The sequence below is a fragment of the Salmo salar genome, chromosome ssa04, assembly GCF_905237065.1.
Source record: "Salmo salar chromosome ssa04, Ssal_v3.1, whole genome shotgun sequence".
NCBI classification, from domain to species: Eukaryota; Metazoa; Chordata; class Actinopteri; order Salmoniformes; family Salmonidae; genus Salmo; species Salmo salar.
This window is the reverse complement of record NC_059445.1, coordinates 4734646-4761934: the sequence shown is the minus strand read 5'-3', so window position 1 is coordinate 4761934 and position 27289 is coordinate 4734646. Positions and strand designations below refer to the sequence as shown.

The window sequence follows — 27289 nt, the reverse complement described above, 5'->3', positions numbered from 1 at the left end:
TCTAATCTCCACCCAGCACAGCCAGAAGAGGACTAGCCCACCTCTCAGAGCCTGGTTCCTCTCTAGGTTTCTAATCTCCACCCCTCAGAGTCTGGTTCCTCTCTAGGTTTCTAATCTCCACCCCTCAGAGCCTGGTTCCTCTCTAGGTTTCTAATCTCCACCCCTCAGAGCCTGGTTCCTCTCTAGGTTTCTAATCTCCACCCGGCACAGCCAGAAGAGGACTGGTCCACCTCTCAGAGCCTGGTTCCTCTCTAGGTTTCTAATCTCCACCAGGCACAGCCAGAAGAGGACTGTTCCACCCCTCAGAGCCTGGTTCCTTTCTAGGTTTCTAACCTCCACCAGGCACAGCCAGAAGAGGACTAGCCCACCCCTCAGAGCCTGGTTCCTCTCTAGGTTTCTAACCTCCACCAGGCACAGCCAGAAGAGGACTAGCCCACCCCTCAGAGCCTGGTTCCTCTCTAGGTTTCTAATCTCCACCAGGCACAGCCAGAAGAGGACTGGCCCACCCCTCATAGCCTGGTTCCTCTCTAGGTTTCTAATCTCCACCCAGCACAGCCAGAAGAGGACTAGCCCACCCCTCATAGCCTGGTTCCTCTCTAGGTTTCTAATCTCCACCCAGCACAGCCAGAAGAGGACTAGCCCACCCCTCAGAGCCTGGTTCCTCTCTAGGTTTCTAATCTCCACCCCTCAGAGCCTGGTTCCTCTCTAGGTTTCTAATCTCCACCCCTCATAGCCTGGTTCCTCTCTAGGTTTCTTCCTATCCACCGTGCTTCTACATCTGCATTGCTTGCTGTTTGGGGTTTTAGGCTGGGTTTCTGTATAAGCACTTTGTGACAGCACTCTGTTGTTGATGTAAAAAGGGCTTTATAAATACATGTAATTGATTTATTGATTGACCACAACAACACAGATATGACCGTTTGGCATCTTTCTGCCAAACATTGTTGTTGTCACACTGCCCTCTCCTGGTAGCACTGCAGAACATCACTTAATGATATCATAAAATAAAACATTTAAGAAAAACAATTCTTACCAGATAGAATATGAAGTTGTGGGCTGAACACCTGCATTAAGTGTATGAAGACTTTACATGACATAAATATAAACATATAATATAAACCTATACCTGTTGAACCCGCCCACTGTGTTGAAATAGGAAGTACATTTATACGGAAATAGAGGAAGAAATGGACACGGTCGGTCAAAGAAAAACGTTTCTGAGGTTTGTACTGTAGCGTTCTTTTACAATTTAACATAGAAAAGTGTTTTAGAGAAGTTAGACTATTCAAGAGAAAGGTGATTTAGGTGGTAAAACATCCGCAGAATTATAAAGTTATACAATACTGATTTCAACTTTCAATAATGATCGTGTTAGGCTTATGCTGATTCCTATATTGATTAACCTAATCAATATAACGTTTTGTTTTTGTCTTTGAGATGTGGTATTATTATTATAGGCGATTGACAGCACATTATAATAATTACGCATGATCCAGTCGAAACTGTTCTTTCACTTTCCAGGAAGAAGACGAACATTGTAATTCTTAGTAAAGCTGTCGCTAAAGAAACTAGTCCGTTTCGTCAAGTAAAAGTGACGTAAAACTATGTAAACGATGGCTAAATCAAAGTTTATGTTGGGAAAAGCTTTCTGGTGACGCAGATCAGAAAGGCGGTGGTCCGTTTTGGGTCGCTGTTGGTGCGCCGCCCCGGTGCTCATTGTTTAAAGCACATGTTGAATCGTTGTCGTCACACCATTTTCTCATGAATTCAAGTCTCGGTGCACCGGGCGTGAATCCAATCGGTGTATGGGTTAATTTACTCAACGATACGAGGAAGGACCAACCTGAATTATCCAATAGAAACTCTCGTTGTCGTTCTGAAACGTTTTGGGAACGGTTTCTCCTTTTAGGCTACTACTAAACCAGAACAAGAAACGAAAGTGTGTGTGTGTGTGTGTGTGTGTGTGTGTACACTGTTCTCTTAAAGGGTTAGGAATAAATAGCTGTCAGCTATTTTAACGGTCTGTAACGTCTACTTGGTAAAACGTTTATAATGTCTACTACCATCTTTCAATGTAAAGTCTTTGTCAGTTGTGTGTGTTGACCCCAGGAAGACTAGTTGTTGTTAAGGAGTCAGCTAATGGGGATCCAACCAGGTAGACTAGCTGTTATGGAGTCAGCTAATGGGGATCCTTTTTAAATCAAACAACAGATTGGGCTGTCTTAATTGTTTGTGACCATGGACCGTAAAATAAGAAAAGTCTCTCATGAAGTCAACCAAGTAAAAGTGATGTGCAACAAAAGGAAAATGAACTACCGGTAGTTAAATATAATATAATATATTATAGGGCTAAATGAACTACCGGTGTCGTGGAAAATTGTCTTAAGAATAACACTCTTACAAGAACTTGTAAATTCAATATAGACTTTAATACAGAGTAGTAAAGCCGAGCCGGTCCGCGGAAACAACTGCCTTCCTCAGGCCCCGGCTCTGCTTTTATACACATACAATACATAGGTCCATCCTTTATGTAAATGAAGTCATTTCTCTTATGTTTTCCGCCACCATTGTCTTTCAACACTATGGATAACGCCCATATCTGAGGATAACGCCCACATCTGCTTTCAATTCTAACATAACGGTGGCTGAAATCTCCTCATGTTGGTATCAAAAAATAATGGTTGTGTTACTGTCATCCTTTCCCGTGTGATTATCTCTAAGTATATCCGGGCCTTGTTTACTTAGCTTGGGTTCATCCATCCGGCCATACATTTAGCTTGCCTGGCCGTTGTGTGGTCCCTAACATCCTGTTATCTCTACTTAGGACCAGATGTTAGTCTTCTCTTCCCATAGCTAATGTATTTATGTCTTTCCTTCCTTCAGCACGTCTGCTTTTCTCCCACACCGGTAGTTTAATATAATATAGGGCTAAATGAACTACCGGCAGTTAAATATAATATAGGGCTAAATGAACTACCGGCAGTTTAATATAATATAGGGCTAAATGAACTACCGGTAGTTTAATATAATATAGGGCTAAATGAACTACCGGTAGTTTAATATAATATAGGGCTAAATGAACTACCGGTAGTTTAATATAATATAGGGCTAAATGAACTACCGGTAGTTTAATATAATATAGGGCTAAATGAACTACCGGTAGTTAAATATAATATAGGGCTAAATGAACTACCGGTAGTTTAATATAATATAGGGCTAAATGAAGTACCGGTAGTTTAATATAATATAGGGCTAAATGAAGTACTGGTAGTTTAATATAATATAGGGCTAAATGAACTACCGGTAGTTTAATATAATATAGGGCTAAATGAACTACCGGTAGTTTAATATAATATAGGGCTAAATGTAGTACCGGTAGTTTAATATAATATAGGGCTAAATGTAGTACCGGTAGTTTAATATAATATAGGGCTAAATGTAGTACCGGTAGTTTAATGTAATATAATATAGGGCTAAATGAACTACCGGTAGTTTAATGTAATATAATATAGGGCTAAATGAACTACCGGTAGTTTAATGTAATATAATATAGGGCTAAATGAACTACCGGTAGTTTAATGTAATATAATATAGGGCTAAATGAACTACCGGTAGTTTAATGTAATATAATATAGGGCTAAATGAACTACCGGTAGTTTAATGTAATATAATATAGGGCTAAATGAACTACCGGTAGTTTAATGTAATATAATATAGGGCTAAATGAACTACCGGTAGTTTAATGTAATATAATATAGGGCTAAATGAACTACCGGTAGTTTAATGTAATATAATATAGGGCTGAATGAACTACCGGTAGTTAATGTAATATAATATAGGGCTGAATGAACTACCGGTAGTTTAATGTAATATAATATAGGGCTGAATGAACTACCGGTAGTTAAATATAATATAGGGCTAAATGAACTACCGGTAGTTAAATATAATATAGGGCTAAATGAACTACCGGTAGTTAAATATGAAATATAATATAGGGCTAAATGAACTACCGGTAGTTAAATATGAAATATAATATAGGGCTAAATGAACTACCGGTAGTTTAATATGAAATATAATATAGGGCTAAATGAACTACCGGTAGTTTAATGTAATATAATATAGGGCTAAATGAACTACCGGTAGTTTAATGTAATATAATATAGGGCTAAATGAACTACCGGTAGTTTAATATAATATAGGGCTAAATGAACTACCGGTAGTTTAATATAATATAGGGCTAAATGAACTACCGGTAGTTAAATATAATATAGGGCTAAATGAACTACCGGTAGTTAAATATTAAATATAATATAGGGCTAAATGAACTACCGGTAGTTAAATATTAAATATAATATAGGGCTAAATGAACTACCGGTAGTTTAATATAATATAGGGCTAAATGAAATACTGGTAGTTAAATATAATATAGGGCTAAATGAACTACCGGTAGTTTAATATAATATAGGGCTAAATGAACTACCGGTAGTTTAATATAATATAGGGCTAAATGAACTACCGGTAGTTTAATATAATATAGGGCTAAATGAACTACCGGTAGTTTAATATAATATAGGGCTAAATGAACTACCGGTCGTTTAATATAATATAGGGCTGAATGAAGTACCGGTAGTTTAATATAATATATTATAGGGCTGAATGAAGTACCGGTAGTTTAATATAATATAATATATTATAGGGCTGAATGAAGTACCGGTAGTTTAATATAATATAATATATTATAGGGCTGAATGAAGTACCGGTAGTTTAATATAATATAATATAGGGCTAAATGAACTACCGGTAGTTTAATATAATATAATATAATATAGGGCTAAATGAACTACCGGTAGTTTAATATAATATAGGGCTAAATGAACTACCGGTAGTTTAATATAATATAATATAGGGCTAAATGAACTACCGGTAGTTTAATATAATATAGGGCTAAATGAACTACCGGTAGTTTAATATAATATAATATAGGGCTAAATGAACTACCGGTAGTTTAATATAATATAATATAGGGCTAAATGAACTACCGGTAGTTTAATATAATATAATATAGGGCTAAATGAACTACTGCTAGTTTAATATAATATAGGGCTAGATGAACTACCGGTCGTTTAATATAATATAGGGCTGAATGAAGTACCGGTAGTTTAATATAATATATTATAGGGCTGAATGAAGTACCGGTAGTTTAATATAATATATTATAGGGCTGAATGAAGTACCGGTAGTTTAATATAATATATTATAGGGCTGAATGAAGTACCGGTAGTTTAATATAATATATTATAGGGCTGAATGAAGTACCGGTAGTTTAATATAATATATTATAGGGCTGAATGACGTACCGGTAGTTTAATATAATATATTATAGGGCTGAATGACGTACCGGTAGTTTAACATAATATATTATAGGGCTGAATGACGTACCGGTAGTTTAATATAATATATTATAGGGCTGAATGACGTACCGGTAGTTTAATATAATATAATATAGGGCTGAATGAAGTACCGGTAGTTTAATATAATATATTATAGGGCTGAATGAAGTACCGGTAGTTTAATATAATATATTATAGGGCTGAATGACGTACCGGTAGTTTAATATAATATATTATAGGGCTGAATGACGTACCGGTAGTTTAATATAATATATTATAGGGCTGAATGACGTACCGGTAGTTTAATATAATATATTATAGGGCTGAATGACGTACCGGTAGTTTAATATAATATAATATAGGGCTGAATGAAGTACCGGTAGTTAAATATAGGGCTGAATGAAGTACCGGTAGTTTAATATAATATAGGGCTGAATGAAGTACCGGTAGTTTAATATAATATAGGGCTAAATGAACTACCGGTAGTTTAATATAATATAGGGCTAAATGAACTACCGGTAGTTTAATATAATATAGGGCTGAATGAAGTACCGGTAGTTTAATATAATATAATATAATATAGGGCTAAATGAACTACCGGTAGTTTAATATAATATAATATAGGGCTAAATGAACTACCGGTAGTTTAATATAATATAATATAGGGCTAAATGAACTACCGGTAGTTTAATATAATATAGGGCTAAATGAACTACCGGTAGTTTAATATAATATAATATAATATAGGGCTAAATGAACTACCGGTAGTTTAATATAATATAGGGCTAAATGAACTACCGGTAGTTTAATATAATATAATATAGGGCTAAATGAACTACCGGTAGTTTAATATAATATAGGGCTAAATGAACTACCGGTCGTTTAATATAATATAGGGCTGAATGAAGTACCGGTAGTTTAATATAATATATTATAGGGCTGAATGAAGTACCGGTAGTTTAATATAATATATTATAGGGCTGAATGAAGTACCGGTAGTTTAATATAATATATTATAGGGCTGAATGACGTACCGGTAGTTTAATATAATATAATATAGGGCTGAATGACGTACCGGTAGTTTAACATAATATATTATAGGGCTGAATGACGTACCGGTAGTTTAATATAATATATTATAGGGCTGAATGACGTACCGGTAGTTTAATATAATATATTATAGGGCTGAATGACGTACCGGTAGTTTAATATAATATATTATAGGGCTGAATGAAGTACCGGTAGTTTAATATAATATATTATAGGGCTGAATGACGTACCGGTAGTTTAATATAATATATTATAGGGCTGAATGACGTACCGGTAGTTTAATATAATATATTATAGGGCTGAATGACGTACCGGTAGTTTAATATAATATATTATAGGGCTGAATGACGTACCGGTAGTTTAATATAATATAATATAGGGCTGAATGAAGTACCGGTAGTTAAATATAGGGCTGAATGAAGTACCGGTAGTTTAATATAATATATTATAATATAGGGCTGAATGAAGTACCGGTAGTTTAATATAATATAGGGCTGAATGAAGTACCGGTAGTTAAATATAGGGCTGAATGAAGTACCGGTAGTTAAATATAGGGCTAAATGAAGTACCGGTAGTTAAATATAGGGCTAAATGAAGTACCGGTAGTTTAATATAATATATTATAGGGCTGAATGAAGTACCGGTAGTTTAATATAATATATTATAGGGCTGAATGAAGTACCGGTAGTTTAATATAATATATTATAGGGCTGAATGAAGTACCGGTAGTTTAATATAATATATTATAGGGCTGAATGAAGTACCGGTAGTTTAATATAATATATTATAGGGCTGAATGAAGTACCGGTAGTTTAATATAATATAATATATTATAGGGCTGAATGAAGTACCGGTAGTTTAATATAATATAATATAGGGCTGAATGAAGTACCGGTAGTTTAATATAATATATTATAGGGCTAAATGACGTACCGGTAGTTTAATATATTATATGGCTGAATGAAGTACCGGTAGTTTAATATAATATAATATATTATAGGGCTAAATGAAGTACCGGTAGTTTAATATAATATAGGGCTGAATTAACTACCGGTAGTTTAATATAATATAATATAATATAGGGCTGAATGAACTACCAGTAGTTTAATATAATATATTATTATAGGGCTGAATGACGTACCGGTAGTTTAATATAATATAGGGCTAAATGAAGTACCGGTAGTTTAATATAATATAATATAGGGCTGAATGAAGTACCGGTAGTTGAATATAATATATTATAGGGCTAAATGACGTACCGGTAGTTTAATATATTATAGGGCTGAATGAAGTACCGGTAGTTTAATATAATATAGGGCTGAATTAACTACCGGTAGTTTAATATAATATAATATATTATAGGGTTGAATGAACTACCGGTAGTTTAATATAATATATTATAGGGCTGAATGAAGTACCGGTAGTTTAATATAATATATTATAGGGCTGAATGAAGTACCGGTAGTTTAATATGATATATTATAGGGCTGAAAGAAGTACCGGTAGTTTAATATAATATAATATAATATAGGGTTGAATGAACTACCGGTAGTTTAATATAATATATTATAGGGCTGAATGACGTACCGGTAGTTTAATATAATATATTATAGGGCTGAATGACGTGTTAAACGTTTAGATTGGGAGCTTTCTGGTTAAACAGATCAGAAAGGCGGTTGTCCGTTCTGCTCACTTCAGGTGCACTCGATTTAACTTGAGCCGATGTGTTCAATGATTGTCAGCACACACCATTCGTCTTTAATGCAAACCCCACCAGCCAGTGTGCAGGTGGAGATAATCTGATCGCACCTCATGTGAACTCAAGCCGTGGGCCTTTTCAGTAAACAGAACAAAACGGAGAGCGACCTACCTGAATTTGTCTAATAGAAACTCTAGTTTTTTGTTGCAGAACGTTTTCCTTTGCAGACCGTTTTTATTATGGTTTTCTACATTGTGCACTAATGAATACACCCCAGCTCAGGCTCAATCAAACGTACTCGCCTCACGTCCACCAGATGCATCAAACTCTTTGCGTTCCACAACGCTACGTTGGGGATGCCGCACTAGGCTGTGGTGTGTTCTGTGTACTGCATGAATTCAATATCTTAAACATGTGCGTTGCTTTACCGTGCGGTGGTACAAATGGAAGAATACACACAGACTCCACCTAGCTAGCTTTTAGCGAGTTGAAAAGCAAAGCACACGTGTGTCAGCTATGGAAAATGCTGGCTAGACCTCCGGCAAAACAAAACCTCATATACATCTGGTGGACATCGGGCATTATGCTGCGTATATAACCTGGCTAAACATCCAGCAAAACAAAACCTCATATACATCTGGTGGACATTATGCTGTGTTCATAACCTGGCTAGACATCCAGCAAAACAAAACCTCATATACATCTGGTGGACATTATGCTGCGTTCATAACCTGGCTAGACATCCAGCAAAACAAAACCTCATATACATCTGGTGGACATTATGCTGTGTTCATAACCTGGCTAAACATCCAGCAAAACAAAACCTCATATACATCTGGTGGACATTATGCTGTGTTCATAACCTGGCTAGACATCCAGCAAAACAAAACCTCATATACATCTGGTGGACATTATGCTGTGTTCATAACCTGGCTAGACATCCAGCAAAACAAAACCTCATATACATCTGGTGGACATTATGCTGCCTTCATAACCTGGCTAAACATCCAGCAAAACAAAACCTCATATACATCTGATGGACATCGGGCATTATGCTGTGTTCATAACCAAGTGGGAAGGTGGTGATTACCAGTTGTGATTGTAAATAAATAGTGTTCAAAAACCATATTAATATATTGCTTTTTTAATTTTTTTTATAAATAGCGTGACATAACAACCAAGATGCCCAGCGCTTCAAGCCCCAGCCTCCTCCTCCAACATCCCCTCACTCTAAATGTCAGTCTCATCTCGCGCCCAACACAGTCCAATGCATTTAAATATCTTGCCCGCTCCATAGCAAGCTGCTCTCTCTGCACCGATTGGTGAAGTCATTTAACGTAGAGCTAAATAAAAATACAAATAGAGTGATTTCAGAGGTTTAAAAAAGGAACGATATAAACAGTTACTTTTTTGGGGGGGTTTGAACCGGTTCAGAATGTAATTTTGCTCGTCTAAAGAGTGGGAAAATGTATGGTTCTGTTAAGAACGAAACAATTGGAAAATAATTAAAGTTCCAACCTCTGGTTGTTACATTTTAACTGACAAATGCTGTTATCGAGGTCATTTCCTTTAGCAGGTGATGTCGTTGTGTGAACTCTGTGACCACGGACAGTGAACGTCTTGTCATTGTTAATGGTACTTCCAACAATTTTCAGAAATATTGACTGTTAATCTGTTATTTCATATTGTAGCTGAGTGAGCTGTGACTTACATCTAAAACAAGTTTCTCTGGGGAGAGAGAGAGAAGGGGACCACTGCCTCTAAAATGAGTCTGTCTGGGGAGAGCGAGGAGAGAGGAATTGCCTCTAAGAGGAGGTATTCTGAGAGAGAGCGGGCCAATGCCTCTATAAATAGTTTGCCTCAAGACACCAGTTCTACGAGGTAAGAGTTCAGTTGTAAATTTAATATATACAGTTGAAGTCGGAAGTTTACATACACCTTAGCCAAACACATTTAAACTCAGTTTTTCACAATTCCTGACATTTAATCCTAGTAAAAATTCCCTGTCTTAGGTCTGTTAGGATCACCACTTTATTTTAAGAATGTGAAATGTCAGAATAATAGTAGGGAGAATGATTTATTTCAGCTTTTATTTCTTTCACCACATTCCCAGTGGGTCAGAAGTTTACATACACTCAATTAGTATTTGGTAGCATTGCCTTTTTAAATAGTTTCACTTGGGTAAAACGTTTCAGGTAGCTTCCCACAATAAGTTGGGTGAATTTTGGCCCATTCCTCCTGACAGAACTGGTGTAACTGAGTCAGGTTTGTAGGCCTCCTTGCTCGCTCACACTTTTTCAGTTCTGCCCACAAATGTTCTATAGGATTGACGTCAGAGCTTTGTGATGGCCACTCCAATACCTTGACTTTGTTGTCCTTAAGCCATTTTGCCACAACTTTGGAAGAATGCGTGGGGTCATTGTCCATTTGGAAGACCCATTTGCGACCAAGCTTGAACTTCCTGACTGATGTCTTGAGATGTTGCTTCAATATATCCACTTAAGTTTCCTACCTCATGATGCCATCTATTTTGTGAAGTGCACCAGTCACTCCTGCAGCAAAGCACCCCCACAACATGATGCTGCCACCCCGGGCTTCACAGTTGGGATGGTGTTCTTCGGCTTGCAAGCCTCCCCCTTTTTCCTCCAAACATAACAATGGTCATTATGGCCAAACAGCTCTATTTTTGTTTCATCAGACCAGAGGACATTTCTCCAAAAAGTACAATCTTTGTCCCCATGTGCAGTTGCAAACCATAGTCTGGCTTTTTAATGGCGGTTTTGGAGCAGTGGCTTCTTCCTTGCTGAGCGGCCTTTCAGGTTATGTTGATATAGGACTCGTTTTACTGTGGATATAGATACTTTTGTACCTGTTTCCTCCAGCATCTTCACAAGGTCGTTTGCTGTTCTGGGATTGATTTGCACTTTTTGCGCCAATGTACATTCATCTCTAGGAGACAGAACGCGTCTCCTTCCTGAGCTGTATGACGGCTGCGTGGTCCCATGGTGTTTATACTTGTGTACTATTGTTTGTACAGATGAACGTGGTACCTTCAGGCGTTTGGAAATTGCTCCCAAGGGTGAACTAGACTTGTGGAGGTCTACAATTTTTTTTTTCTGATGTCTTGGCTGATTTCTTTAGATTTTCCCATGATGTCAAGCAAGGAGGCACTGAGTTTGAAGGTAGGCCTTCAAATACATCCACAGGTACACCTCCAATTGACTCAAATTATGTAAATTAGCCTATCAGAGGCTTCTAAAGCCATGACATCATTTTCTGGAATTGTCCAAGCTGTTTAAAGGCACAGTCAACTTAGTGTATGTAAACTTCTGACCCACTGGAATTGTGATACAGTGAATTATAAGTGAAATAATCTGTCTGTAAACAATTGTTGGAAAAATAACTTGTGTCATGCACAAAGTAGATGTCCTAACCGGCTTGCCAAAACTATAGTTTGTTAACAAGAAATTTGTGGAGTGGTTGAAAAACGAGTTTTAAATGACTCCAACCTAAGTGTATGTAAACTTCCGACTTCAACTATATTTATCCCACACACACACACACACACACACACACACACACACACACACACACACACCAACCACTTATTTTAAACAACTAATTTAAGAGAAGTATTTCCAAATTACATAACATGTAGTTAGGGCTGTGACGGTCATGACATTTTGTCAGCAGGTGATTGTCAAGCATATAACTGTCTGTCTCACGGTAATTGACCGTTAATTAACAGAAACACGTTTAGCATCTCCTGTCTTCCACACACAGCCTACAAGCAACTGTTTCAGACCTTTGGAACATCTACATTTTTAAAATGTCTAATAAATCCATGTAATATAGTCAACACCACCACAATAAATCCATTATTTATATTAGACGGGTCTAAAGAAACATGATATGAAGAAAATGTAGAGTATTTCAGAAGAACAGAATAGCATACTCTGAGTTGTAAATGGCTGTGGGATACACTAGTTCATTTAGCAGACAAGGTTTGCTTAGAATTTTGTTGGCATTATTTTATATTATAGAATGAAGAATACAATTGAAAATAGCTAAATAAAATATATAATAAAATAAGGATATTTCCTTAATGATTTGAGGCAGTGTTCACATGCGGCTATTCTGTGTTGAGCAGTTAACAAAGAAACAGGAAGTCCTATATGATTAATTTAGTTAGTTATTCTACTTTAGTTGTGATACAAACTTTGGCCTGTGTGTTTAGATTGTTAACCTGTTTAGGATAGGGGGCAGTATTGACACGGCTGGATAAAAAACGTACCCGATTTAATCTGGTTACCACTCCTACCCAGTAACTAGAATATGCATATACTTATTAGTGAGTATAACAGAACTCATTTGGCAGGCAAAAAACTGAGAAGGTTTCATGCAGGAAGTGGCCTGTCTGACAAGGTGTCGTTCTTCTTGTCTCTGTTTATTGAAGAGTGAGGATCTTAGCTGTCCCGTGACACTTCCTACGGCTGCCATAGGGTCTCAGAAGGCGGTAAAAAGCTGAATCGTGGCTTTGCAGGCTCTGGCTGAAAAAAAAGTAGCGCGTTTGGGTAGTGGCCGGTGTAGGCCATCACTGTAAATAAGAATATGTTCTGAACTGACTTGCCTAATTAAATGTCACCTGTAATGTCACTATCACTTTATGGAAGTTGACATAGTGGGTTATGTCACATTTGGCAAAGCACCCTGCATAGGGAGCTGTTCTGACACCCTTTGTATTTCTTATCACTGTATGTATACAATATAAAGCCTTTAAGTTGTATTTAGTTTATTCACAGTCTATCCTTCTGCTTTACCAACACCAGAGACCATGGTGGAGAGAGTTGTATCAAGTCTGGACCTGAGAAATGTGAGTGTTAACTGATTTAAATTGTTTAAAAATGAAAATAGTTTTAAAGCATTCATTATAGTTGAGTCCCAGTCAAGGAACACAATCATGATCTATTTGGTCAAAACAAACTTAAAGGTAGAGTCAGCAATATGACGTAGATGCACAAAGTAAACAGCATAGTGGGTCAATTTCTACAACAACTAAGAGTGTTGGAGCGCAAGGCTAAACTTCTCCGCTGTTTTGGTCCCGTGGCTAACACTCTGTAAGCGAGTGAAGAGAACCCTTGCACATGGGCAGATACTGTGTGTGACTGTGAGAGTTAAGTCAGGCATCTTGCTCATCGCAATATCTGTGGTGCTGCTCGTACAACATAATTTAGCTGACTCTACCTTTAAGCTCTTATCCTAGGATCTACCAGAAATCAGGCCCCCAACATCTACAAAACATGGACCAGAACGATGTTGTTTCCTGCTTCCACAAACATGAATTAATATAACACTAATGTCAGATTATGGTATGCTAATATGTTCCATGATTCATCCAATGGCATTGAGTTGTACACCACCTCAGTCACCGGCTTCATCAATAAGTGCATTGAGGACGTCGTCCCCACAGTGACTGTATGTACATATCCCAACCAGAAGCCATGAATTACAGGCAACATCCGCACCGAGCTAAAGGCTAGAGCTGCCGCTTTCAAGAGCAGGACACTTCCGAACTTATAAATCTAGACTAACCATCAAACAGGCAAAGTTCAATACAGGACTAAACTAATCTCTCCCCGGCTCTGACGTTCCGGACTACAAAGGGAAACCCAGCTGCGAGCTGCCCAGTGACGCAAGCCTACCAGACGAGCTACATGCCTTTTTTGCTCGCTTCGAGGCAAGCAACAATGAAGCATGCATGAGAGCACCAGCTGTTCCGGATGACTGTGATCACGCTCTCCGTAACCGATGTGAGCAAGACCTTTAAACAGGTCAACATTCACAAGGCCGCTGTGCCAGACGGATTACCAGAGCGTGTACTCAGAGCATGTGTAGACCAACTGGCAAATGTCTGCACTGATCGAGTCTGTAATACCCACATGTTTCAAGCACACCACACTTGTCCCTGTGCCCAAGAAGGCGAAGTTAACCTGCCTAAATAACTACTGCCCCTTAGCACTCACGTCGGTAGCCATGAAGTGCTTTGAAAGGCTGGTCATGGCTCACATCAACACCATCATCCCGGAATCCCGAGACCCACTCCAATTCGCATACCGCCCCAACAGATCCACAGATGACACAATCTCTCTATTGCACTCCACACTGCCCTTGCCCACCTGGACAAAAGGAACAGCTATGTGAGAATGCTATTCATTGACTACAGCTCAGCGTTCAACACCATAGTGCCCACAAAGCTCATCACTAAGCTAAGGACCCTGGGACCAAACACCTCCCTCTGCAACTGGATCCTGGACTTCCTGACGGTCGCCCCCAGATGGTAAGGGTAGTCAACAACACAGCTGCCATGCTGATCCTCAACACCGGTTCCCCTCAGGGGTGCGTGCTCAGTCCCCTCCTGTACTCCCTGTTCACCCACGACTGCATGGCCAGGCACGACTCCAACACCATCGTTAAGTTTGCTGATGACACAACAGTGCCTGATCTGAGACAACGATGAGACGGCCTATAGGGAGGAGGTCAGAGACCTGCCAGTGTGGTGCCAGGCCAACAACCTCTCCCTCAACGTGATCAAGACAAAGGAGATGATTGTGGACTACAGGAAAAAGAGGACCGAGCACGCCCCCATTCTCATCGACGGTGGAGCAGGTTGAGAGCTTCGAGTTCCTTGGTGTCCACATCAACAACAAACTATCATGGTCAAAACACACCAAGACAGTTGGGAAGACTTGCTCACTTATATTCATTTTTATTACAAGTCTATTTATTAATTCATTATTACGTAAGATTGTCCATTTTTAAAATAACAAATACTTTTGGCTTCAGGGATTCCTCAGAGCTGTAAGACTTGTGACCATGTTGAGGTAAGTCATAATGTCAATTCTTACTTTTACATACCTGCAGGAGTCAGGCACAGTCTCAAAGCCAGGTGTGTACTGACCAACCATTCATACTGGGATATAGACAGTCCTGTGTTCTGCTTTAGTAATATAAACACAGTCTCAAAGCCAGGTGTGTACTGACCAACCATTCATACTGGGATATAGACAGTCCTGTGTTCTGCTTGTAGTCATGCAGGATTTTAGCTGTTGTCATATTTTGTCATTAGACAGTTTAATTGATAAATCACCAGCATTCCATGCAACATTTAATAAATACATTAGATTAGTTACTTTGGTTTAATTGGCCAGTTTCCTGGACACATTGAGTCTATTCCTGGACCTTAAATAACTTTCTATTGAAACTTCCATTGAGCATGCTTTTTAGTCCAGCACTAGACTCAATCTGTGTCCAGGAAACAGGCCCCATATGTATTACTGACATGCTTGTCCTTATTCAGGACTCCACACACAGACTTCAGATTGAACCCTTGACTTCCACTGTCCAGGGAGTGACAATGTTCAGGTAAAATAACTACTTTTAACATTTCATTCCACCTGCTAGTGTATTTCCCCATTACCTTTGGGAATAGTCTTCTAATCCAACCTCTCCATTTGACCATTGACCCTCTCTACCATATCTTGTTGTTGCCCTCAGGCACAGGACACCCAAAGGGAGTTATGAGTGCACAGTGTCTGGGCTCCGCTGGCTATGTGAGAGAGATGTCATTCTGAAGTATCACTTCAGGAACTGGGAACCCTACAGTCAACTTCTGAAAGACATGCAGTACACACAAGGTGGTCCATTGCTGGACATCACTATGGAGTTAGGTGAACTGGAGGAAGTTCATCTGCCACACTTTGTCTGTTTAGGTAAAACCATATAGAAATAGTATTCAGAAAGACATTTCCATGTAACTGAATTTCACTTCCTGAATTAATGAATTAACTATTTTGGGAGTTTGAGTTTAATGTGATCTGGTACTGCATATTCTTTGTGTTTTAGTTGGATGAATAATACAATATTTGTCTCTCTCCTTTTTATTGTGTTGTTCAGGGACCAACCCTTCCCTGAGGAATGAGATGAAGATTCTTCATGTAGAGGAACATGGAGTGTCTTTTGGGAAAGTGCATGAGGTCACCAGATTCCATGCTAAGATTCTCCATCCCAAGTTCTCATCGGCCTCTGTTGTACTGAAATATATCGCCTGTTGGAACGTAGATGTCCACTGTGACGTGATCCTCTATTTGGCAGTAAAAAGGTCAACAGTCATTTCAAGGCTGTACCTGCTCCTCAGAAACTCCAGTCAGAAAGAGGTGAGGCACTATCATTGAAGTGACAACAGTAAGTTGAAACTTACTGAAGGAAAGCTGATAGTTTGTTGAAAATCTCTAGATTACCAAGACAACATGCAGCTCTGTGAGAAATCTATTTCTGTTGGAACATTCATTAGTACAGTGTAATACAAATGTTGGTCATAGTTTATATTGTATCTCAGTTAGCTGCAAGTTGTGTGAGTTATGGGACTACATTGTTCTGACTGACTACTACATTGCTCATTTTGTAGGCTGTTCAGGAACGGGAGAAAGGTCAGCTGTCCCAAGGATATTCTGAATTTCTCCTGTCAAGTCCAAATGGGTCCTTAAAGCTGAACAATTGGTTTGCACTCAAGAATCCCCTCTCCACTTCCGTCAATCCAGAGGTACAGTTTTAGCAGGCTGAGGACATGAATCTGTCATATTGTATATGTCATGACTATCATTAATATGATGACTTATTTATTGAATCAATTAATTGTTACCCGATTTAAAAAATTACAAAAAGTTGAATTATTTAACAATTAACTCATTAGGAACCTGGGGCACCACGGAAGAAGTTGTTTCACGAGTTACCATCTCCTGAATTAAACTCAAGACGATATATATATATACACACACACACACACACACACACACACACACACACACACCTCTCGATTAGTCACTTATCAATCATTACCTCATATCAGTCTCATTCTGAACGTCGCAGACCTCTTGAATCTGCAAGAACCCAAGCCTTTTCTGATCATTCAGTACTTCACCAATTTATTTAATTATTTATTTACTAACTAACTAAATAATAATACACATACACACTTACATGAGATGAAAAGTCCCTAGTGGACTGAAACGATATGACGGCTTGTTGCACAATGGAAAGGGGATGGAGAAAAATAGAGGGAGAGATATAGAGAGTCAACGCTTGGATACATTTGGAAACTAGTAGTCAGTAATCAGAGTACTTAGCACTCCAAGCAATGTAATGCAATGTATATACGTATTTAGGCGTAGATGTCTTTGTTTGTTGTCTCTCTGTTTTAACCAATCAAGTCTTCTAATTGTTGGGGTAGTTGTAGTTCACGCTTCGACGTAATTCTCAGCTTGTCCACCAGAGGTCACAATGTCCTTCTTAGTTGTAGAGCTTCTCTGGTAGTTGTTCAAATAGAGCAGACCTGTGATTGTCTGAGATGGGATTTCTTCCTTCCCACCTCGTGTCTTTTAGTCAAAGTTCTAAGACTACTTTTACATGTTACAGCTGCAGACTGAATGTTTCTGGACTCGTAGTGGAGGTTATCTTCTCACCTCGTGTTGGTTTTTCATAGTTTCCAACCATTTTTGTAACATTCAGCTGTCCATCTGCTGGTCCCATATGTTAATTATTAGTCATTCCCTTTAACCTCTATGGGCTAGGTGGGACGCTAGCGTGCCACCCGTGGTGCACTCCATCAACAGCAGGTGCATTTCAAGAGCGGCAAATTTGAATCCAAATAAATGTCAAAATTCAAATTTTTCAAAAATACAACTATGTTACATCATTTGAAAGATAAACATCTCCTTAATCTAACCACGTTTTACGATTTCAAAAAGGTTTTACGGCGAAAGCATAAATTTAGAGTATGTTAGGACAGTACATTTACAAGAGTTGTGTGTAATGTTTTGTCAAGTCAAAGACAGGGTCACCAAAACCATAAAACCAGCTAAAATGATGCACTAACCTTTTACAATCTCCATCAGATGACACTCCTAGGACATTATGTTAGACAATGCATGCATTTTTAGTTCTATCAAGTTCATATTTATATCCAAAAACAGCGTTTTACTATGGCATTGATGTTGAGGAAATCGTTTCCCTCCAATAACCGGCAGTCAAGTCAGCGTCACAAATTAAATAATTAAAATTAGAAAACATTGGTAAAATATTATATTGTCATTTAAAGAATTATAGATTTACATCTCTTGAACGCAATCAACTTGCCAGATTTAAAAATAACCTTACTGGGAAATCACACTTTGCAATAATCTGAGCACTGCGCCCAGAAAAATACGCGTTGCGATACAGACTAGACGTCATGTTGGGGAGATCTAAAATCGAAAATACTATGTAAATAATCCATTACCTTTGATTCTCTTCATCAGATGTCACTTCCAGGTATCACAGGTCCATAACGAATGTAGTTTTGTTAAAAAAGCTCATCATTTATGTCCAAAAATCTCCGTCTCGTTAGCACATGATGTAAGCCAGCCGGACTTCTCGTCATGAACGAGGGGAAAAAATATATTTCCGTTCGTTCAAACATGTCAAACGTTGTATAGCATAAATCATTAGGGCCTTTTTTAACCAGAACATGAATAATATTCAAGGTGGACGAATGCATACTCTTTTATAACGTATTGGAACGAGGGTACCCAACATGAACTCGCGCGCCAGGTGTCTAATGGGACATCATCGTTCCATGGCTCTTGTTCGGTCAGATCTCCCTCCAGAAGACTCAAAACACTTTGTAAAGGCTGGTGACATCTAGTGGAAGCAATAGGAAGTGCCAAAATATTCCTCAGCCCCTGTGTTTTTCAATGGGATAGGTTTAAAGTCAATACAACACATCAGGCATCCACTTCCTGTCAGAAAATGTCTCAGGGTTTTGCCTGCCAAATGAGTTCTGTTATACTCACAGACACCATTCAAACAGTTTTAGAAACTTTAGAGTGTTTTCTATCCATATATAATAAGTATATGCATATTCTAGTTACTGGGTAGGATTAGTAACCAGATTAAATCGGGTACATTTTTTTATCCAGACGTGCAAATGCTGCCCCCTAGCCCTAACAGGTTAAGCACTCTGGCCAAAGGGGCGGTTCCATCACAATGACACAGTCTTCTGACCTCATTTGGGGGCGTCGTTTAGTTTTATGTGCAACGGACATGAAAAACGATGATCTCCTTAGAAAACGAAAATCACATTCCTATCTTAACAAAAATAGTTTCATCGTTCTTCATATTTCCTACACAACGTAAAGGATGTAAACCTGACATGCACAGTGTGAAAGCTCTTCAAGTTACATTATTTTCATTATACAGTTTTTATTGACATCACAAAATAATAAAACAATATGACATGATTATTCTTTAGATCCCCACCACATTTCTATCGTTTAAATATTGTTCCAATATTAACTTTTTCTGACATTTTTATAGTTTTGGCGGAAAAAGTTTCCTGGAAAACAAAGGCATTCCTTTGGTTAGTACTGAAGAGCAAGAGGGAGATTTCCCTCCTGCCTAATTTATGACCGGGTGTTAAGGTGTCATAACCGGCCTTCCTCTGGGAAAGAGGTCTGGCTATCTGTCAGCCATTTGCCAAGCTGATCTGAGCCCTTGGATCCTCAGCCAGGAGAGTCATGACAGTCCACCTCTGGTGGGTTCGACCTTGGAAGGATTCTGCAAGTTACAAACTGCCATAAAAATGACCACGGGATGTCCTGGTTGCAGGAGCCTTTTGGTTGGCACTGAAGAGCAGGAAAGAGATTTTATTTATTTAAGGTGTCAAAACTGGCCCAACTCCCCCATCTCCTCTCCTGTGGGGTCTGGCTATCTGTCAGCCATTTGCCAAGCTGATCTTAGGCCTTGGATCCTCAGCCAGGAGAGTCATGACAATATGAATAACTGGAATATAATTATATTTCACCCTTTCTCTCTCTCTCTGTCTGTTGTCGCAACCATTGCACCATATGGCCTTCTACAGAAGATTCAGCTGTTACCTGCAGACACCACACCAAGCTGTTGTAAGATGATTATGGGAAACACAGGGGTTGACATTGAGATGGAGTTAATTGGGGATGATGAGAGGATAGCATGGAGAGATATGCTACGAACAGGTAGGAGAATATGTCAATAACTTATTTTCTGACAGATGCTATTTAGAGTGATATAACCTATTTTTGTTTCTTTCAGATGAATACATCACTGAAACCCATTCAACTAGTAAGTAAACATGAGAGATACAAACCAATGACTTGAGGGCCAGTCAACATGGTTTACTGTAGGACCTGGACTAGTCCTGATTATAAAAGACTGTCTTCAAGAACAATGACATCTCCTCCAGGACTTGATGTAGATTAACCTGGTTCTGAATGCCCCAATGACATCTCCTCCAGGACTTGATGTAGATTAGCTTGGTTCTGAATGCCCCAGACTGTTTTTCTGTGAAACTGAATATGAATGAAACAGTAATGGTGTGATGTGTTCATTGATGCATGTCGTTATTGTTCGAGAATAGGGTCTCAATGCAAAGATTCAATAATGCAATTTAGACTTTTGTCGGTCACTTTGAAAGAAGTCTGCTTCTAAATGACTGAAATGTAAATGTTCAAATGTAGTTATTTTGTAACCTGACTCTCTCAGGTGCTGTGTTGGGGGCAGGAGGTCCGACTGAGAGCAGTCTGACTGGTTCCGCAGAGCAGCAGCTGCGTTCTGTACGGACAGAGTTTGTGAAACGAGTATCAGGACCTGTCCTGAATGAACTGCTGGACGTACTCCTGCAACACACAGTCATCAACCAGGAGGAAATGGAGTCAGTGAAGGTGATAGCTGAGAGGACAGAGAAGGCACGTGACATCATCGACATGATGTTGAGAAAAGGAAATGAGTCATGTTCCAGGATGATCAACCTTCTTGGGGAGCTGGACCAATGTCTTTGTTCACTGCTTCAGATCAACAGTGTTGGGGTACCAACCTAATGGTAGAATGGATAGTAACAGTGTTGGGGTACCAACCTAATGGTAGAATGGATAGTAACAGTGTTGGGGTACAAAATACAAAAATAACTGTACAAATGTTATGGAGACACAGTGTTGTGTAAAAACATTGCATATAATAATTGGAATCATTTGGACCGGGGAGACCTGATCCGAGATCAACCCTCCTAATCAACACCATGGGGTGTATTCACTAGGAAACAGACCTGATCCTAGATCAACCCTCCTATTCAACACCATGGGGTGTATTCACTAGGAAACAGACCTGATCCTAGATCAACACTCCTATTCAACACCATGGGGTGTATTCACTAGGAAACAGACCTGATCCTAGATCAACACTCCTATTCAACACCAAGGGGTGTATTCACTAGGAAACAGACCTGATCCTAGATCAACACTCCTATTCAACACCACGGGGTGTATTCACCCAGGAAACAGACCTGATCCTAAATCAATACTACCTGAATTTGTCCCAAAGAAACTACTATTTTGTTGCAAAACGTTGTGCTACGGTGGGTGACTAATTAATACACCCCTGATCTGACTGGGCTGTAAATCTTGGTAAAAAAAGCAACAACAATCCTCCACCACCCTCTTCAGAGGACAAATATCATAGTTTTATTTCAGCTTTTTTGCTACACATACATTTCCATGTGCCATATATTTTTTAATTGGGATGTGATGTTTTACAAAATGTTTGAACCTTTCTAATTGTATGGTATCCACAGATTGTGAGCTAAAGATGAAAACCTTTCCTGCAGGTATTATTATGCGGGTATTATTATTATGTTATTAATTGACTGACTGTGTCTTTCCAAATCACCCAACACTGCTATTTGTAAGGTTAACTTTAAGCACGTGATTTTTTTTTAACCGTTCCTGAACCTGTGAGCAGAAACTAGCTACATCGGGGCAATACCAGAATAAATGATCTATTGATTCTGTCTCTTCACAACAAAATCTACAGAGCTGAGATTGTTGTATTGTTGCCCTATATATATATATATAGTATTCTGTTGGTGGCAAGAAATGTATATAATCATTTATATTGAAAACTGTTGAGTCAAGTGTAGTTTTTGTACCAGTTCATTAACCATATGCCATGGAATTGGTACATCGAAATTCTCCTCCCTGTTATTTTGCAACCTGTATGGCGCAGCTGTCAACATTTTTGTCCTATGATGAAACTGGTATATTTTTCCATTTATGCTAGTTCCTTTCAGCCAATTTGTATCTTTAATGTATGGCAGGCAAACAAGTTCCCTACCGTCTCCCTTTTCCACTTGCCGACTCCATTTTTGTGGTAGTGCTGCAATTAGTTGGTTGTAAATTTGGATTGAGCAGACATTCCCATATATTTTAGATAACTGCATATGTGACAACTCCATTTCAATTCATAATATCATAATAAATAAAATACAATTTTGAAACATTTTTTCCATAAAGAAGTTTTTTTTATTAATCAATATATTTGAGTATAACCATAACATTTGTTGTAATATTTTTTTCTATCTTTTACGGAGTATAAAACTGTTACGGGAATTAAGTTATCAATGTTCTTAAACCGAACTTCAATTAAACTACTCAGTCTGCCCCACCAGAGTGTGTGAGATTCTGGTTGAATGAAGCAGATGGAGACCCAGCCAACAATGGTCAAAACGTTTATTTATGAGAGTGCTAAAATCCATACAATGCACAAAGCCTTTTATATTAACACACACACACCCAAATGAACTCGCATCAGTAGAGAACTCCACCCCGCTTTAGGCGGCTGTATTTTTCCATAGTACGCATACATTCATTATCAAACCTTGCAACCTGTCTTCTAATCTCCTGCCAGCTAAGCCGTTCTCAGGCCGTTGTTTCTCTCCCTAACTTAGGGAGGCCTCTTCTCCTGTTCCTTTCCCAAGGTCGTCTTGTCAACTCTGCCCTGCTCATTTTGAAGTAGTAACAGTGTCCTAGTCTTAAAAATCTACTCACACACAGCATTGGATTATACTCTTTAACACCTTATTATAGCCTTATAATTTCTAATACATTTCAACAGGTTATATGGTTTCTGAGTGAAATCATTTAGTCAAACCTTTAATCATATAATTTCCATTACAGTCCTCCCTATTGGCTAAATATTTCACATACACTATAACACATCTATCTTTATTGGATTCAGAAATATCACACAAAATCAAACTAATTCAGGACATCAAAGAAAACAAATGCATTTACTGTCAACACATACTTATCGATGACTGTTCGAAGCCACCTCCAATCATAACTCTTCGGATTAGGATTTTTGTTATGACCTTCATTGAAAGAAACAGTCTTCCTAAACACTAAAGATGGTCTCATCTAACATGGGCTCTTCATAATTGAATGAATCCTCCACCAGGCTCGGCGGTAGATATTTGTCGTCCCACTGGTCTGAACTTGGAATCGGTCCGTATCTCACCATCTGCTCCGTTATCGATCTCTCCAGAACCCTGGAAATGAGACCTCTCGCACAAGGGACCAAACAACAACCACACAATACAAACACAATCATACAGGTGAAAGCAGCCCACAACACAGTGATTACAACACTGATCCGTCTGGAGCTGTGTTTATTAGAAAAATAACCGTACAGCAATGAACCCCAATCATTCTACATACCCCGCCCTTTTCTGCCAATAACATATCGAGAGTCAGTCTATTTTACCAGGTCATGAGGGAGGTGGCGGATAATTGGTCAGAGAACCCCTTTACTGCATCCCCGGTTTCACTCATGAATCTCTGTTGATTATAATAGATGTCATTAATCCAATGATGTAATTAAACCAATCCACATTTTCATTTACTGTCAACTACCAAAAGAATGTAGTGGTAAAGTTTTCACCCATTTGATTCACAGCTTTGTATTCATCTGGAACTTCCCTGAGGACGCCAACAGCATCATTCTAGACAAAGCTACTCCCATCCTGGTCAAAACTCCCCGTGTCTACTTTAGCCTCCTATAACTGGCCTCTGATGACTAACTCGACCTGGTTGGACCAATAACCCCGGGCGCAATTTCCTAACCACCCTTTTTGGTCATTTCTGTCGTATGCGTCCTTTACTGGTACTAGCCCACCGTACCTCAGTTATAGGTGCTGTGAGGTTAAGAATTTTCTCCTGTACTTCCAAACCTAAGTCAGTCACATTAACCTCTATGGACTAGGTGGGACGTTTGCGTCCCACCTACTCAACAGCCAGTGGAATCCCGTGGCGCGATTTTCAAATACCTTAGAAATGCTATTACTTCAATTTCTCAAACATATGACTATTTTACAGCATTTTAAAGACAAGTCTCTCGTTAATCTAACCACACTGTCCGATTTCAAAAAGGCTTTACAACGAAAGCAAAACATTAGATTATGTCAGCAGAGTACCCAGCCAGAAATAATCACACACCCATTTTTCAAGCTAGCATATAATGTCACAAAAACCAAAACCACAGCTAAATGCAGCACTAACCTTTGATGATCTTCATCAGATGACACTCCTAGGACATTATGTTATACAATACATGCATGTTTTGTTCAATCAAGTTCATATTTATATCAAAAACCAGCTTTTTACATTAGCATGTGACGTTCAGAACTAGCATACCCACCGAAAACTTCCGGTGAATTTACTAAATTACTCACGATAAACGTTCACAAAAAACATAACAATTATTTTAAGAATTATAGATACAGAACTCCTTTATGCAATCGCGGTGTCCGATTTTAAAATAGCTTTTCGGTGAAAGCACATTTTGCAATATTCTGAGTAGATGGCCCAGCCATCACAGGCTAGCTATTTTGACACCCACCAAGTTTTGCACTCACCAAACTCCGATTTACTATAAGAAAAATTGGATTACCTTTGCTGTTCTTTGTCAGAATGCACTCCCAGGACTTCTACTTTACACCCAATGTTGTTTTGGTTCCAAATAATCCATAGTTATATCCAAATAGCGGCGTTTTGTTCTTGCATTCAAGACACTATCCGAAGGGGGATGCGCCGGCGCGTATCGTGACAAAAAAATTCTAAATATTCCATTACCGTACTTCGAAGCATGTCAAACGCTGTTTAAAATCAATTTTGTGCGATTTTTCTCGTAAAATAGCGATAATATTCCGACCGGGAGATGTTGTTTTCGTTCAAAGACTGAAAGAAGAAATGGTGTCTTCACGTGCACGCGCGCACCCGTGTCATTGTTCTCAGATCGACCACTATCCAAATGCGCTACTGTTTTTAGCCCAGGGACTGCAGAGTCATCATTCAACATTCTGGCGCCTTCTGAGAGCCTATGGGAGCCTTAGAAAATTACACGTTTCAGCAGAGATCCTCTGTTTTTGATAAAGAGGCTATAGAAGGCCAAGAAATGGTCAGAGAGGGCACTTCCTGTATAGAATCTTCTCAGGTTTTGGCCTGCCATATGAGTTCTGTTATACTCACAGACACCATTCAAACAGTTTTAGAAACTTTAGGGTGTTTTCTATCCAAATCAAACAATTATATGCATATTATATTTTCTGCGCAGGAGTAATAACCAGATTAAATCGGGTACGTTTTTTATCCGGCCGTGAAAATACTGCCCCCTATCCATAACAGGTTAAGGAGGTAACCCCCGGGCCCTGTTGGTACTCGGTTCTTCTCCTAACTCTGTGTGTGATCAGCAGTGCTCATATGTGTACATATCTTTTTGCAGTGGATAACGTGGACCCAAGTGACTCTCTCAGCTTTTCTAATGGCAAAGGCAGTGGTTTAACTGAACCTGGTATGGGCCTTCCCAACTGGGCTGCTTCCAGTCTTTTCTCCTCAGGGAATGGATCCACACCCAGTCTCCTTGTTGGATTGAGTGAATCACCTTCTCCTGTAATTCACCTCTTGTACACAAAATCTTGGACATACGGGTTTGGTTAACAAACAGTCTTCTCATGTGCTTTGCTAGTATTTCTTCAACTTCTATGTCTACCTGCTCTGGTCTCTCTAACTCTGGCATTCTACTTGTTCAACATGATTAGCTAAAATGTCATCCATCATTTAAAGAGATAGATCCTAGTAAACCAACTCTAGGGATAATATCTTGACCTAATATTTTAGCTACCATAATCATGTCCACCAAGTAAGTTTGGAACGCTTCTACCCATTTGCTGTACTTATTTATTATTGTTAAACACCCCTTCTTCCCCTCTCTTCGGAGTAATTCAATAAGGTACATTTCCAAATGTTGTAGGGGATATTCTAAAAAAAATTTAAATAATTATTCTCTGCCATTAACCTCTATGGGCTAGGTGGGACGCAAGCGTCCCACCCGTGGTGCACTCCATCAACAGCAGGTGCATTTCAAGAGCGGCAAATTTGAATCCAAATAAATGTCAAAATTCACATTTTTCAAACATACAACTATTTTACACCCTTTGAAAGATAAACATCTCCTTAATCTAACCATGTTTTACAATTTCAAAAAGGTTTTACGGCGAAAGCATAAATTTAGAGTATGTTAGGACAGTACATTTACAAGAGTTGTGTGTAATGTTGTGCCAATTCAAAGACAGGCGTCACCAAAACCATAAAATCAGCTAAAATTATGCACTAACCTTTTACAATCTCCAACAGATGACACTCCTAGGACATTGTGTTAGACAATGCATGCATTTTTAGTTCTATCAAGTTCATATTTATATCCAAAAACAGCGTTTTACTGTGGCGTTGATGTTCAGGAAATCGTTTCCCTCCAATAACCGGCATTCAAGTCAGCACCACAAATTAAATAATTAAAATTAGAAAACATTGGTAAAATATTATATTGTCATTTAAAGAATTATAGATTTACATCTCTTGAACGCAATCAACTTGCCAGATTTAAAAATAACCTTACTGGGAAATCACACTTTGCAATAATCTGAGCACTGCGCCCAGAAAAATATGCGTTGCGATACAGACTAGCCGCCATGTTGGGGAGATCTAAAATCGAAAATACTATGTAAATAATCCATTACCTTTGATTCTCTTCATCAGATGTCACTTCCAGGTATCACAGGTCCATAACGAATGTAGTTTTGTTCAAAAAAGCTCATCATTTATGTCCAAAAATCTCCGTCTTGTTAGCACATGATCTAAGCCCGCCGGACTTCACTTCATGAACGAGGGGAAAAATATATTTACGTTCGTTCAAA

General features: G+C 38.7%; 1 protein-coding gene across 2 annotated transcripts; it reads left to right on the top strand.

Annotated features, from left to right (window-relative positions):
- The first annotated feature begins 1136 nt into the window (after positions 1-1136).
- On the top strand, positions 1137-22539 carry LOC106592095 (NACHT, LRR and PYD domains-containing protein 1 homolog). 2 transcript variants are annotated; one of them, XM_045716343.1, is made up of 11 exons: positions 1137-1222; positions 9831-10020; positions 12969-13012; positions 14983-15020; positions 15497-15561; positions 15694-15908; positions 16093-16352; positions 16604-16738; positions 20093-20225; positions 20302-20331; positions 20752-22539. In XM_045716343.1, exons 2-11 carry the CDS (start codon positions 9905-9907, stop codon positions 21084-21086), a joined length of 1371 nt encoding a protein of 456 aa, XP_045572299.1. In that variant the 5' UTR covers positions 1137-1222; positions 9831-9904; the 3' UTR covers positions 21087-22539. The 2 variants fall into 2 exon arrangements, with proteins under 2 accessions (XP_045572299.1, XP_045572300.1); XM_045716344.1 differs by lacking the exon at positions 9831-10020 and having other exon boundaries at positions 1173-1222.
- Positions 22540-27289: the final 4750 nt, after the last annotated feature.

What these genes read in the sequence shown, in the direction of transcription:
- LOC106592095 (XM_045716343.1), top strand. Translation starts at nt 9,905, where the DNA reads ATGAGTCTGTCTGGGGAGAGCGAGGAGAGAGGAATTGCCTCTAAGAGG. An exon ending in CAGGGAGTGACAATGTTCAG is followed by an intron (nt 15,562 to 15,693) that starts GTAAAATAACTA and finishes TGTTGCCCTCAG; the next exon opens with GCACAGGACACCCAAAGGGA. An exon ending in GAGAGATATGCTACGAACAG is followed by an intron (nt 20,226 to 20,301) that starts GTAGGAGAATAT and finishes TGTTTCTTTCAG; the next exon opens with ATGAATACATCACTGAAACC.